General features: G+C 35.0%; 1 protein-coding gene across 1 annotated transcript in view; it reads left to right on the forward strand.

Moving 5' to 3' along the window:
• Positions 1-14,159, forward strand: part of LAMA2 (laminin subunit alpha 2) — a 710,698-nt gene that overhangs the window by 489,376 nt on the left and 207,163 nt on the right. Inside the window, exons 31-32 of the mRNA XM_088840739.1 lie at positions 9,281-9,405; positions 12,720-12,806. Of these exons, the coding sequence (XP_088696865.1) occupies positions 9,281-9,405; positions 12,720-12,806 (212 nt within the window). The remainder of the gene's footprint in view (positions 1-9,280; positions 9,406-12,719; positions 12,807-14,159) is intronic.

A 14,159-nucleotide genomic window follows, 5' to 3' on the forward strand; every position in this document is an offset into this window, starting at 1 on the left:
CCACACCCTTAACTTTAGTGTCTTGTCCTCATTCTACGAGCCTTTCCGAGAACCTGTCATTATCAGGAATTGAGAGCCTCTATAGTCTCAAGGTAAACCATCCTCTCCTTTGACTGTGAATGGCTACCCACTCCATTATTCTGCCCTGGAGAATTCCATGGACTATATAATCCATGAAGTCACAAAGAGTTGAACATGACTGAGCGACTTCACTTTTCATTTCTTAATACTTCAGTGTCAACATTTTTAGTCTCATCATTGACATTCACATCTTTTACCATTCCTTGTGTCTCCCATGCTCTCACTTTCTAACCAGCTTAATATCCATGATCTTTCTTTATTATCGCTGCTTTGTAATGTTCATTTCTCTTATTATTACTCATTTACTAGCATTTACTCAGTGAGTTCTAACTCTGGCTAAATCCTACTCTTCAAATGCCTGTGCCTTCTAAGCTGAATGTGGCTGTTGAAAGACACATGATTATACTGACTAGTCTATCCATACATTTACTATCACTTCCAATGCAACCTCTCTGCTGCAATTCCGTCATGCCACATCTCTCCAGTCCAGCACCTTGATCACTTTCCTGGATGATAATTTCATACCTTCTCTTCCTTCTTCAAGCTTCAAACCCTTCCCAGACCCGTTTCCATCTTTACTTTCAGTTGATGGCCTTGCTGTTTCTTAGTTCACTGGAAATTAGAAGCAATCAGAAGAGAACTAACCCAGGCTCCCACTAACACATGCACCTGTATTTCTGCATCCGTATGCAATTACTCTCATTCTTCCTTGAGTTTGGATGAACTGTCTTGTTTCTAGAAAAAACCAAGTGTGCCACTTATGCCCTCTCTCCCACTCAGGAACATCACTCTGCCCACCATTATTCTCCTCTCCCTCTGAATCACATTTTGACTCTTCTTTCTAGAAAATAAACAAATAAATAAATCTCTCTTGACTCCACTTTCCCTCTTGACTTCTACTACTTCATTCATCTTCTTTAATATAGAAAGGAGTTTATATTCCATCTACAATTTCTCTCCTGCCATTCTCCCTTGAGCTGCTAAAGTCAGGCTTTCCCTCTGCCACTATACGCGTACCAACAATTAGTGTTCAGGTCTTCACTGTATTTGTTTTATCAGCAGTGTTTGCTACTCTGAATCGCCCATTCCTCTTGAAGCTTTTGTTCAGTTTAATTTTCTGGACATGCTGTTCTCTGGATTTTCTTGGTAAAGTCTGCTCTTCGATAGTTTTCTTTGCTATTTTCTCCTCGTTACCTGAAATCAATATATTGATATTCCTAGGACTGAATCCTTGGAGCAATTTGCTTCTCTGACAATATTCATTCGCATGGTGATCTCCCCCAGGCAATGACTTTCAATATCTATACTGAGATTGCATAGTATTTATCATTATTTCTGATTGCATTTTAGATCCAACTTTTTAATCTTTCCAGAATTTATTATAATGTGGGGAGATGATTTTTCTTCAAATATGTTACTTTAAAGGAATATTTACTTAATAATATTTCCTTTTCTCCTTGACACATGGTGTCTGAATATATACATGTTTCTTTTGCTTGTGTTAAGATATGTTTTAAACAGCATTTATTCTTTTTTCCTTACATTTTAGCTCCTATTATAATGCCCTGATTACATTCATTTTATGGTAAATTATAAATTCTAGTAAAGCAAGGCCCTTTGCTATACTTCTTTTTCTAATTTTCTTAGCTTATTGTACTTATATATTCTTTCAAATGACATTTTGATTACTATTTCCTCTCTTCCCCAAAAAATAGCACTAGAATTTTTATTTGAATTGTATTAAGCTATTCATAAACAATCATTGTCTTTACACTCTTGAATTATCCTCCCTAAACCTTAAGAATATGATGCTCTTCCCTTTCAAACATTTTATGTCTCATAGTTTTTTTAGTATTACCTATATGGGCTATGCATTTCTAATGTTAAAATTATTGCCACATATCTTACATTTTCTTCTTAATGGTAAGCATTATATTTTTTTGTTTTAATGTATTTATTAACTGGTCATTACTGGTAAATATTGACAAACTAGATTTTTTACATGGTTTTTAATATTCAACCACTTTCTTTCTAGCTCTAGACATTTCTTAGCTGATTCAGTTATTTTTATATTTACAATATTTTCAGAAAACTATATATGTGTCTTCCTTGTCCGAGCTATCTCTCATATAATAATTTCATAGTTTTGCTTTGATTAAGTCTCAAAAATGTTATATAGGAGGGTAGTCAGCTTCCTATCTTATTAATGATTTTAATAAGAATGACTCAGATCTTTTATCACAAAGTACAATTCTGTTGATTACTTTAAGGTAAATATTTTTCATCCTATTAAGACAACCTTTTAATCCTGACTTCTGAAAGGCTATCTTCTTTCAATCAAGACAGAATATGGAATTTTATAATATGTTTATTTGTGAGGACTGGAGTGGAGGTGAAGATACTAACCATCCTTGAATTCTTGAAATAATTGTCATTTGGTTTAAGGGTAATGTTTTTTTCCAACCTTCTGTCTTGTAGAATTCAATAGATAATTTCAGAGAAGGTGGTTAACATACATGCTTAAGTGAGAATTAAATGCATTTTTCTTTCTTATGCTATCTTCACTGGAAATTATAATAGTAATGTCACTCCATATGATGCTGGGAAAGATTGAGGGCAGGAGGAGAAGGTGGGTGACAGAGGATGAGATAGTTGGCTAGCTTCACTGTCTCAATGGACATGAGTTTGAGCAAACTCCAGAAGATGGTCAAGGACAGGGAAGCCTCGTGTCCTGCAGTTCACTGGGTCGCAAAGAATCAGACACAACTTAGCAACTGAACAACAATGAATAATTTAGAAGTCTTCATAAAAGATACAGTTTAATTTAATTTTTATTTCAGATAAAAGTTGTTGTATTTATACTGTCTGTACTCTTTTGACCAACTGGTTATTATAACTATTTTTGTGCCAACAATTCTTGCTATAAGCTCTATTTTCTGAGATATCCCTATGTGAAAGAAAAATAAATACATAGGTACATCAGACATGAACAGCTAGTATAAATTATTGTGCTCTGAATTTTTATATTTTCCTTCAGGGAGCTTACAACTTTTGAGTTTAGGCAACTTTGTTCATCTTTGAAACAGCTTCATGAGGCAAGTAGGAAATAACTATGATCACTCCATTGCTATATCTGAAGCAACTGAGCATACTGATTTCTGTACTATTTTTACTGTGTTTCCCAGTTAAATATCATATGCACTACACAGTGCAATGCCCTCTGTGTTGGCATGTTGGTTATTAAACATGACTCTGTGGTCAGACTGCCTTGATTCAAATTCTGGCTTCATCCATTATGTACTGTATAAGCTTAGTCAACTTATTTAACCTCAATGGTGTCTTAATTTCCTCATTTATAAAATGAAGATAATAATAGTACTGAATCATAGAGTTTTTCTATGGATTCAATTAAATGCTAGATAAAAGGCTTAGAACATTACTTGGCACACATGATAAGCTCTATAGTAGAAGTGATAGCTATGATGATTAATGATAATAAAGATGATAATTACCATCCACCATTTATAGTCTAAGAACCAATCAGATGATAATTAATCAAAAATTATTGTAAAAAGTATTGCTATATCTAGTGCTATGCTAGATTTTCTCTTGTTTTTTCTTTTCCTTTATTCCTTTCTTCAAAAATAAAGAGAAGAAAAAAACTATAGAAAATTTCACAAGCTAAACATTTCAGCTGTAAAATAAAACTCACATCACTTTGTAACTACTTTCTTAATAATTCCTCATGACACTTACAAGAGAGATGTTGCTTCTTTGTAGATGCTAATAAATCCTACACATTGGCATGTTATTACCAATATCTAAGTTACCATTGCCTCTTAAGGAAAATTTTCTTCAAAATGAAGTAGTAAAACCTACAAGATATTGAACCTCATGCCAGAAGGGGGAGAAGAAGTAGATGAATTAATACTAATCCATACACACACACACACAATCATAAAAATAGATAAGATGGTCAGAGTTTTAAGAGTTTATATAACACACATCTATAGCTTTGTCTTTTTATACACATATATATTCTCATTTAATTGTCACTACACCTATAGTCAATATTGGGCTTCCCAGGTGCCACTAGTGGTAAAGAACCCATCTACCAGTGCAGGAAACCTAAGAAACACTGGTTTGATTTCTGGGTTGGGAAGATCCCCTGGAGGAGGAAATGGCAACCCACTCCAGTATTCTTGCCTGGGAAATCCCACAGACCGAGAGCCTGGCGGGTTATAGTTCATAAGGTCACAAAGAGTAGGACATGACTGACTGACTTACATAGTCAATATTGTTTCTCCAATATTTTACATGGGAATATTGAAATCTCAGCTGGCACAAATAACTTTCTCAAGACTAAACAAGTTGTGAAAATACTATTTTTACTCTATCACAATTCTTATTTTAAAGGGAAAGGATAAAATAAATCTTTATCATTGATCTGCTCTGTTTTCTGTATCATTGTCAGTCTCCATGGTTAAGCAATTAGCTCCATCTTCAGTAAACTCATAACTGGAATCTACTATGTTTAAGGTCTTTTTTTAAAATAAACCTTATCTTATTTAATCTATCTTCAGTTCAGTTCAGTTCAGACGCTCAGTCGTGTCCGACTCTCCGCGACCCCATGAATCACAGCACGCCAGGCCTCCCTGTCCATCACCAACTCCCGGAGTACACTCAAACCCATGTCCACAGAGTCGGTGATGCCATCCAGCCATCTCATTCTCGGTCATCCCCTTCTCCTCCCGCCCCCAACCTTTCCCAGCATCAGAGTCTTTTCCAGTGAGTCAACTCGTCGCATGAGGTGGCCAAAGTATTGCAGTTTCAGCTTCAGCATCAGTCCCTCCAACGAACATCCAGGATTGATCTCCTTTAGAATGGACTGGCTGGATCTCCTTGCAGTATAAGGGACTCTCACCAAGATAGAAATTATTAGTATTTTATTACAACTCTGAAAATTAATCCTAAAAAATATTAAGTAACTTACAGAGCCTTGGGTAAAAAGTATTAGAATCAAGTTTCAAATCCAATACAAAATAATACTTGCTGATTGTGGGTGAGAGAAATCATACTTTTAGCTGATGGAATGAGTGTGATTTTAAAGGTCCAGGTGAATTTTACCCCAGTGTATTAATAGAATCTGAAATGTGATTAAGAGCCATATATGAAAAAACTGTGCAAAATCATGAAAATATGAAATTTGTCACAGGATGGAAAACAATAAAGTGTCATACCAAGTTTTAAAAAGGAAAGTAGAATGTAAGAGATGGATTGAGTTTGATCTCCAGTGAAACATAAATAATGTTTATTAGCAATCAGAATAGGTTCCCTTAAAATAAGACATATCAGGCTAATTGCTTGAGTTACGATGTATATAACATCTGAAACCGGAGTCCCATGATTCACAGTATAATTTCAAATTCATCAGAGAATGTGATATATCATGTGTCAAATTTAGCAAAAAAGATTAACAGCTACTATGTGTCCAGCCTTATGTATGTACCAGAACCAGGGCTTGCCACTGTAGATAATCTTTTCTCATTTATTCTTACAATAAATTGATGAGAAAGGATTATTCCTTCTAATGCAGCTTATAAAATAATGCTGAGAGAAATTAAATAATTTGCTTAAGTCATAAGCCTAAGAGTCAGATCTATGGTTCAAACTCTGGTTTGTTCAAATATTCATCTGATAGAACATTTCATTATATGCTCACAAACAGGGCTGAAAATATAGGCCAAACAGTAATCAGTTAACAGGTTCAGTGGGTGTAGAAGCTGCTAAACAGCATAACCTAGAATAAGCTCTAGAGATGTCTCCATTGATGAGGCATAGGATTTGTGTCTGACCCCATCATGTTCAAAATCTTTATTAGTGATTTGGATGAAATCTATCAAATAGTCAGATGATGTAAAGCTGGAAGTGTTTCCTACAGTGTTGGATGGTGTCAATAATCGAAAAGAGCCTGGCAGGTAGAATTATGAGCCACAATTAACAAGGTTAAATTAATAGAGTAGGTTTTGAACTTAGGCTCACTTATTTATGCATTCTTGAGGCATTTTTTAATAAGTATTACCATGTTCAGGCATAGTGGTGGGTTCTGGGAATATAAAGATGAGGAATGTGTGGGTATTGCCCTCTAGGAATTTATATACTAGTGTTTAAGGGAAAAAAACAGAGGGAATGACGCATAATAGCAATTTCTATGAAATAGGGGTTCTTATTTTACTATACAGATTCACTTGTATAAGATCAAGATCAAGGATGGAAGTATGTTAAATATATTTGTGAGATTTATAATCTTTATTTTAAGAGAAATTTTGACTAATCAGGGTTGTTAACTGTTTAGCTTGAAAAAAAAGATTTAGGAAGTAATAATGTTCTTAAGATATTTGAAGACTTTCCCTGGGAAATAGAAATTAGACTTAATCTGCATAGCTTCAGGAGTCAGAGCTTGGGTCACTAATTGAAATTAGAGTGAAACGTTTTCAATCAGCATAAGGAAAAGCTTTGTGAAAGTAAAAGCGTTAGTCACTCAGTCCTATCCAACTCTGTGACCCCATGGACTGTAGCCCATCATGCTCCTCTGTCCTTGGAATTCTTCAGGCAAGAGTACTGGAATGGGTAGCCATTCCCTTCTCCAGGGAATCTTCCCAACCCAGGGATCAAACCCATGTCTCTTGCAGTGCAGGCAGTCTTTACCTTCTGAGCCACCAGGGAGGATTTAAAATGCAGAGCTTCGGAAGGCAGAACTTGGGTTACTAACTGAAAATTAGAGTGAAACAAGTTTTCATTTGGCATAAGGAAAAACTATGTAGCTTATGGTTATACAAGATGAAAAGGGCTGCCTTTTAAGAATCCATTTAATAATATGTCAAGGAGTGTGAAGAGGCATCCCTATAAAGAAAATAAGTAACTTGTCACATTAGTTCAAAGATACCAAATATTAATACAATATTCATTTGATTTAGTGGAAGGAATGAATACCACCAGTTTTCCCATGTACAAAAAACAAAAACGAAAGCTATATATTGTAATCTACTATGGAATTGATACTGGCATATATTAACCTCCAGATTATTAAACTTCTTTTTAGGCATCTAACACATAAAATTTTTTTCTAAAGATTAATTTCTGTACAAGAGAAATATTATGTCCCCTATTTCAAAGCAAACAGGAAAGTCATATGAAAGATTGATGTCAAAAGTTTCAAAAATAGCATCATGATTTGTATTCTGTGTTTGTGGGGCTAAATGGGCATTTGATTCAGTTAACCAAGTTTAGTATGTCAGCAACCCTGTGAAAGATTGACTGTCCAGAGAAAGTTCGAATATTTGCTTTCTCTGTGTAGAAATTATACAGAGATGTAGGTATAAAAGAAGCAAATCATATTTTTCAATATCTGTATTTTTAGTAATGATCAGCATTATTTTTTGTGTTGACTCACTTATCAGTGTTATAGTAGGTTACATAAATAATTTATTATGCAGGGTTTTTTTTTTTTTTTACAAAGGCAAATGTTAACAATTATTGTTTAAGATCACATTTATTTGGGGGCATCTGCTCATTTCTATAACTGTAAAGTATGTTCTTAAAGCACTCCTCACATAACACTCTTTCATCATTTGGCAACTTGCTGAATGATTTGAGACTGGAATTCGCAGATAATTATTTTATCTTGGACCCATTATTTCTCATCATGCTACTGTTAAATATGAAATGGCTATTTTCTTGCTAAAATACAGTGGTTCCTTTTGGATGATTGAAAAAGAGAGGATTGTGGTACTTAAATCAGTATCCAAATAGGACAAATCCTCTTTCCCTGCTAGCCACCTTACTGTAAATTCTTTAGACTTGAAACTTGACTTTTTTCATCTTAAGAAGCCTAGCTAGTTTTCATCTATAGTACCTAGAAAGTACATTCATTTATGAGGTCATTCAAAATAGTCATTGAATGTCAACATATTTCAATCACTGTGTTGAGCAAGAAGGAGAATTTAGCCCAGACTTCAGGCATCAGGCAATGTTTATCAGAGAAAGTGACAGTGAAAATGAGAGCTGAATGAATATGTGTTAGCCAAGTAAGAGGAGAATAAATATCCCAGGACAAGATATTTGCATATGAAAACTCCCACAGGTAAGAGGAAGCACGGCATAATTTGAGAATTTCAGATAGTCCCAGGGAGGGAGGAGCCTGGTAGGCTGCAGTCCATGGGGTCGCTAAGAGTCGGACACGACTGAGCAACTTCACTTTCACTTTTCACTTTCATGCATTGGAGAAGGAAATGGCTACCCACTCCAGTGTTCTTGCCTGGAGAATCCCAGGGACGGCGGAGCCTGGTGGGCTGCCATCTATGGGGTCACACAGACTCGGACACAACAGAAGTAACTTAGCAGCAGCAGCAGCAGCATTCCCCAGATTAGAATAAGAGGAAAATTAATTCAGAAAGACTGATGTAAGGAAAAGAGACAAGAAACTCTTGCCATTATCACTACAATAGCCCAGTATTAACTTCTCAAATGAAAGAGCTTCTTTAAAAAATATGTATATATACACAATGAAATATTACTCAGCCATAAAAAGGAACACATTTGAGTCAGTTCTAATGAGGTAGATGAACCTAGAGCCTATTATACAGAGTGAAGTAAGTCAGAGAGAGAAAGATAAATATTGTATACTAACACATATAGGTGGAATCTAGAAAAATGGTTCTGATGAATTTGTTTGCAAGGCAGCAGTGGACAAACAGACATACAGAAGAGACTTATGGACATAGGGAGAGTGGAAGGGAGGATGAGATGTATAGACAGATTAACATGGCTACTTAAATTACCATGTGTAAAATAGATAGCCAATGGGAATTTGCTATATGTCTCAGGGAATGCAAACAGGGGCTCTGTAACAATCTAGAGGGGAAGGAGATGGGAGGGAGGTTCAAGAGGGAGGGGACATATGTATACCTATGACTGACTCATCTTGAGGTTTGATGGAAAACAACAGAATTCCGTAAAGCAATTATCCTTCAATTAAAAAATAAATAAATTTTAAAATATATGTAGGGTTAATAACTCTGTTCTGTCAATGGGGTGTGTGTGTGTGTGTTCACAGGAGCACACAAACTCATAGGTGGGGAGCTCTATGATAAATTACATTCTGCCATTACTTTAAAAACAAACTCCTCTTCCTTTACAGAATTGTCAACATCACACTGCTGGTGACTTCTGTGAACGATGCGCTCTTGGTTATTATGGCATTGTCAAGGGATTGCCAAATGACTGTCAGCAGTGTGCTTGTCCTCTAATTTCTTCCAGCAACAAGTAAGACTGAAAAATATTACCATATTTCCCAATCAGTAGCACCATCTGTGTAGCACATGGACTTTTCTGTGATTTAGCTATTTTTTTATGTAGACAAAAATCTCAATTTAAGATAGATTTTTTTTAACAATATAAAAAGATGACAAAAGTGAGCACTTAATACTCTATGGTTCCTTTTTCCTTTAAAATGCTGTCCCAAGTAAACAGTGCTTATTAATTAAAATTTAAATAAAAATGTTAACATATATTTATGAAATAAATGATTTATGTACATATGTGTATAATCTTATAAGTTTTTAGAAAGATCTAATGTTTTCATATAATTCTGCAATAACTTCAGCTATGTGGGATTGTTCGATGCATATTATATAAATTTTATAGCTGTTTCCATTCATTTTCTGTGTTTAATTCATGACTGATAAAGAATCATCAGGCAGATAATTGAAAAATAATGTAGTTACAGCAAGATGACTTATTGTTATGCTCCAAAATAAGTCAGTATCTCCCAGAATCACACCCCCCTTTCTGTTAAGATAATCCAAGCTTGGTACCATGGAAACACAGCCATAAGGGGAAACAAATGCAGGCATATTTTATTTCAGTGCTGTCAGAACATTCTGCATTGGTTTATGTATTGATGAAAACCCCTAGGTGTTTTCACTTACCTTTTTGCTAAGACTATCTGAACTTTCTTCTAAATGATTTATAGAATTCAATCTCTACATGGTAGGGTAATTTTTTCTCTAAGAATTTGCTTTTGAAGGAATGTAGGGCACTTTGTTCAGAATTAGAATCCTAGACACCTTATCTTTAGTATATAAGAACCATAAAAGCAACTCAGATGAAGAGATAGTTTTACCTATTCCAAGGTGTTTTTTTTTCCCCATCTTTGGCTTTGTTTACATTTTGAAAACATTTTCATTGGATTATCTCCCTTTCCTCTGCAAGCATCCCTTTTTAGTTGAACAGAACATAAGTCTTACATAGGATATCAAATGTGAATTTTTAGATAAATGGGATATTGATGAGGATAAAATACATGATCTTATCATTCATTGAGCAAAAGTGGTTGGTGTGTGAAAGATATTATTTTCATCCTCCTTTCCCTAATCTACCTCTGATGAACTGATCTGAACAAGAGAAAGGTATTTATTTTACGGTTTATTAAAATGGGAATTAATAATTAATTGATATTTTACTGTAGGGTGAACTATAACAAAAGCTACAGGATATATAAAAAGGAAGCAGAACATCTCTTGGAGAGGCTCACAGTTAAATAGGTGTCTTCAGAGAGGTCAACTTAGATTTAAAGGAAATTTGACAGCACAAAGTACCACACTTGATTTTGGAAACTTAAAGAACATATTAAAAATTAATAATATTAATAATAAAATTTTGGCTTCCTAGATGGCTCAGTGATAAAGAATCCACCTGCCAATGAAGTAGCCACAGAAGGTGCAGATTCTATCCCTGGGTGGGGAAGATTCCCTGGAGGAGGAAATGGCAACCCACTCCAGTATTCTTGCCTAGAGAATCCCATGGACAGAGGAGCCTGGCAGGCTACAGTTTATGAGGTCAAAAAAAGACACAACTGAGCATGCATAATAAATTTTAAATTTATTTAAATTATTAAATTTACAACTAATTGAAGACTTTTTACTGGCGGAGATAGTAGAAAATTTACAGAGTAAAAGCTTAGAAGCAAGAAAGACAATCACATTTAAGAACTGGTAAGAGTTTGGAACATGGGTTCAAATAGAGTTTTATAATTACAGATGAATGAATAAGAGAATGGAGGCCATACTGTAGAAATCCTTGAATACCAGTCTAAGAAATTGCTATTTAATTTTCTATGTAATGAGGAAACACTACAAATTTTTATTTAAAATAAAAGATTAATGTGATCAGAGCCACACTTTAGGAAGACTATTATGATGGAATTGAGTATAATGAACTGAAACAGGAAAATAAGAAAAGCAAACTAATTAAAAAGCTATTGCACTAGCTTAGGCAAAAGATAATTAGAACCTGAAAAAGGTAATAGCAACAAAAATAGAGACAAGGGGATGGATATGAGGAAAACACAAGAAGATAGATTGTTGAATGTGACTGTATAGAGTGAGTGAGTGTGTGAGTGAAGTCGCTCAGTCGTGTCCGACTCTTTGCGACCCTGTGGACTGTAGCCCACCAGGCTTTTCCATCCATGGGATTCTCCAGGCAAGAATACTGGAGTGGGTTGCCATTTCCTTCTCCAGGGGATCTTCCCGACCCAGGGATCAAACCCTGGTCTCCCACATTGCAGACAGATGCTTTAACCTCTGAGCCACCAGGGAAGCCTGACTCTATAGAACTGATAACTAATTATATATGACAGGTTTAGGCAAGGCAGGAGTTGAAGCCAGGGCTTTGTAGCCAAATTGATCTCCAGTGGCAGTCATTAATGGAAATAGGGAAACTAGAAATTGTTAGAAAATCTTACTAATTTTCATGCAGAAAGATTTCCTGTCTTATTTCCTTACACTGGATCACATTATTTTGTATTTAAAGTAAAATGTAGTTTGAAATCCATATGTAAATTACAAAAGACAGTGTTTATTTTAAGTGAAACATCTATTCACACTTAATGTATTGAAATACCAATGGCAATTTGGGCTAAGTTTTAAAAAAATTAAATTGCTTTTGTGTCCCCATTTTTTTTAACTAGAAAGATATTCAGTAATACTTATTCAGCTATCTGACAAATATGCAGGAATTCTCATCATGTTTTTCTTTTGATTCATGAAAAATAGCACCCTTTTTCTGGGTGTTTGATATTTTCATGACTGTCATATAATTATTAAAACTTCACAGTTTTAGCATGGTCAGTGTTATGCATTGTTAATTCTTCAAAAAACAACCATCTTTATTTGTTAAATATTATTAGTAATATTTAGTTGTGATATCCTACCCTTGAATACTGTTGTTCAATCATTAAGTCATGTCTGACTCATTGCAACCCCATGGACTATAGCCTGCCAAGCCCCTAGTTCAAGGGATTTTTCCAGACAAGAATACTGGAGTGAGTTGCCATTTCCTTCTCTAGGGGATCTTCCTGACCTAGGGATCAAACTCACATCTTTTTGCAGGCAGAATCTTTACCACAGAGGCACCAGGGAAGCCCGTTACCCTTGAATAGGAACTTATAATTACATTGGTTGTAATAACATTGTAACCATCAAAAAACAGTTCCAATCATCTAGATATTAGAATTGCTTAAATTTATAAAAATAAATAAGTCAAATGATTTTTAAAATCTTTATTTTTTTCTGATTCAGTTTCAGCCCATCTTGTATCATGGAAGGCCTGGATAATTACCGCTGCACAGCTTGCCCACGGGGATATGAAGGACAGTACTGCGAAAGGTACAAACAGTTATGAGACATAGCAAGCAATGATGAATAGAGATCATATAACAAAGGATCATATTAGAAAAGTATTTGTTATTTTTACAATGTCATTTTCATGTTCTCTCATAGTTTATAAGCTTTCAAAAGTATTTTTCTATCTTTAGAGTTTATCCAAAGAAAGTTTATATTTTAGCACATATATGTATACAAATATACATTAGATATATATGTAGATTAGAAGGGAGAAAAAGAGCATTTTACAAGAACAAATAAATCAGTTTCAAAGTATTATGTGTAGTTAATGATAACAAAAGGCTGGTGACACATAATTCTAATTTTAGCTCATTGGGAAATATTGGTGGGCACTTACTGCCTGCATGTTACTATTTTGAGACTCTGGCACTACATCAGCAACTATATACATAATTCAGAATGTAAATTGTGGCAAACATTCTTAATTAGCACAATCCAAATATTAAAGAGTTAATTGGTTCTCTTTTTCAACATACATACAAAAAATATTATTTAAAGGCTTCCTCTCACCATATTTTTTACAAATTCTAATAATGCATGTATGTAGTTATCAGTTGAGCTATTTCAAATCCTAAAGATTACTGCTGTGAGAGGACTGCAGTCAATATACCAGCAAATTTGGAAAACTCAGCAGTGGCAACCAGACTGAAAAAGGTCAGTTTTCATTCTAATCCAAAGAAAGGCAATGCCAAAGAATGCTCAAACTATCGCACAATTGCACTCATCTCACACGCTAGTAAAGTCATGCTCAAAATTCTCCAAGCCAGGCTCCAACCATACATGAACTGTGAACTTCCAGATGTCCAAGCTGATTTTAGAAAAGGCAGAGGAACCAGAGATCAAATTGCCAACATCCGCTGGATCAATGAAAAAGCAAGAGAGTTCCAGAAAAACATCTATTTCTGTTTTATTGACTATGCCAAAGCCTTTGACTGTGTGGATCACAATAAACTGTGGAAAATTCTGAAAGAGATGGCAATACCAGACCACCTGACCTGCCTCTTGAGAAACCTATATGCAGGTCAGGAAGCAATAGTTAGAACTGGACATGGAGCAACAGACTGGTTCCAAATAGGAAAAGGAGTGCATTGAGGCTGTATATTGTCACCCTGCTTATTTAACTTATATAAAGAGTACATCATGAGAAACACTGAGTTGGATGAAGCACAAGCTGGAATCAAGATTGCTGGGAGAAATGTCAATAACCTGAGATATGCAGATTACACCACCCTTATGGCAGAAAGTGAAGAAGAACTAAAGAGCCTCTTGATGAAATTGAAAGAGGAGAGTGGAAAACTTTGCTTAAAGCTCAACATTCAGAAAACAAAGATCATG

Source organism: Moschus berezovskii, chromosome 10, assembly GCF_049115385.1.
Source record: "Moschus berezovskii isolate FMDL1 chromosome 10, NW_MosBer_1.0, whole genome shotgun sequence".
Lineage (NCBI taxonomy): Eukaryota > Metazoa > Chordata > Mammalia > Artiodactyla > Moschidae > Moschus > Moschus berezovskii.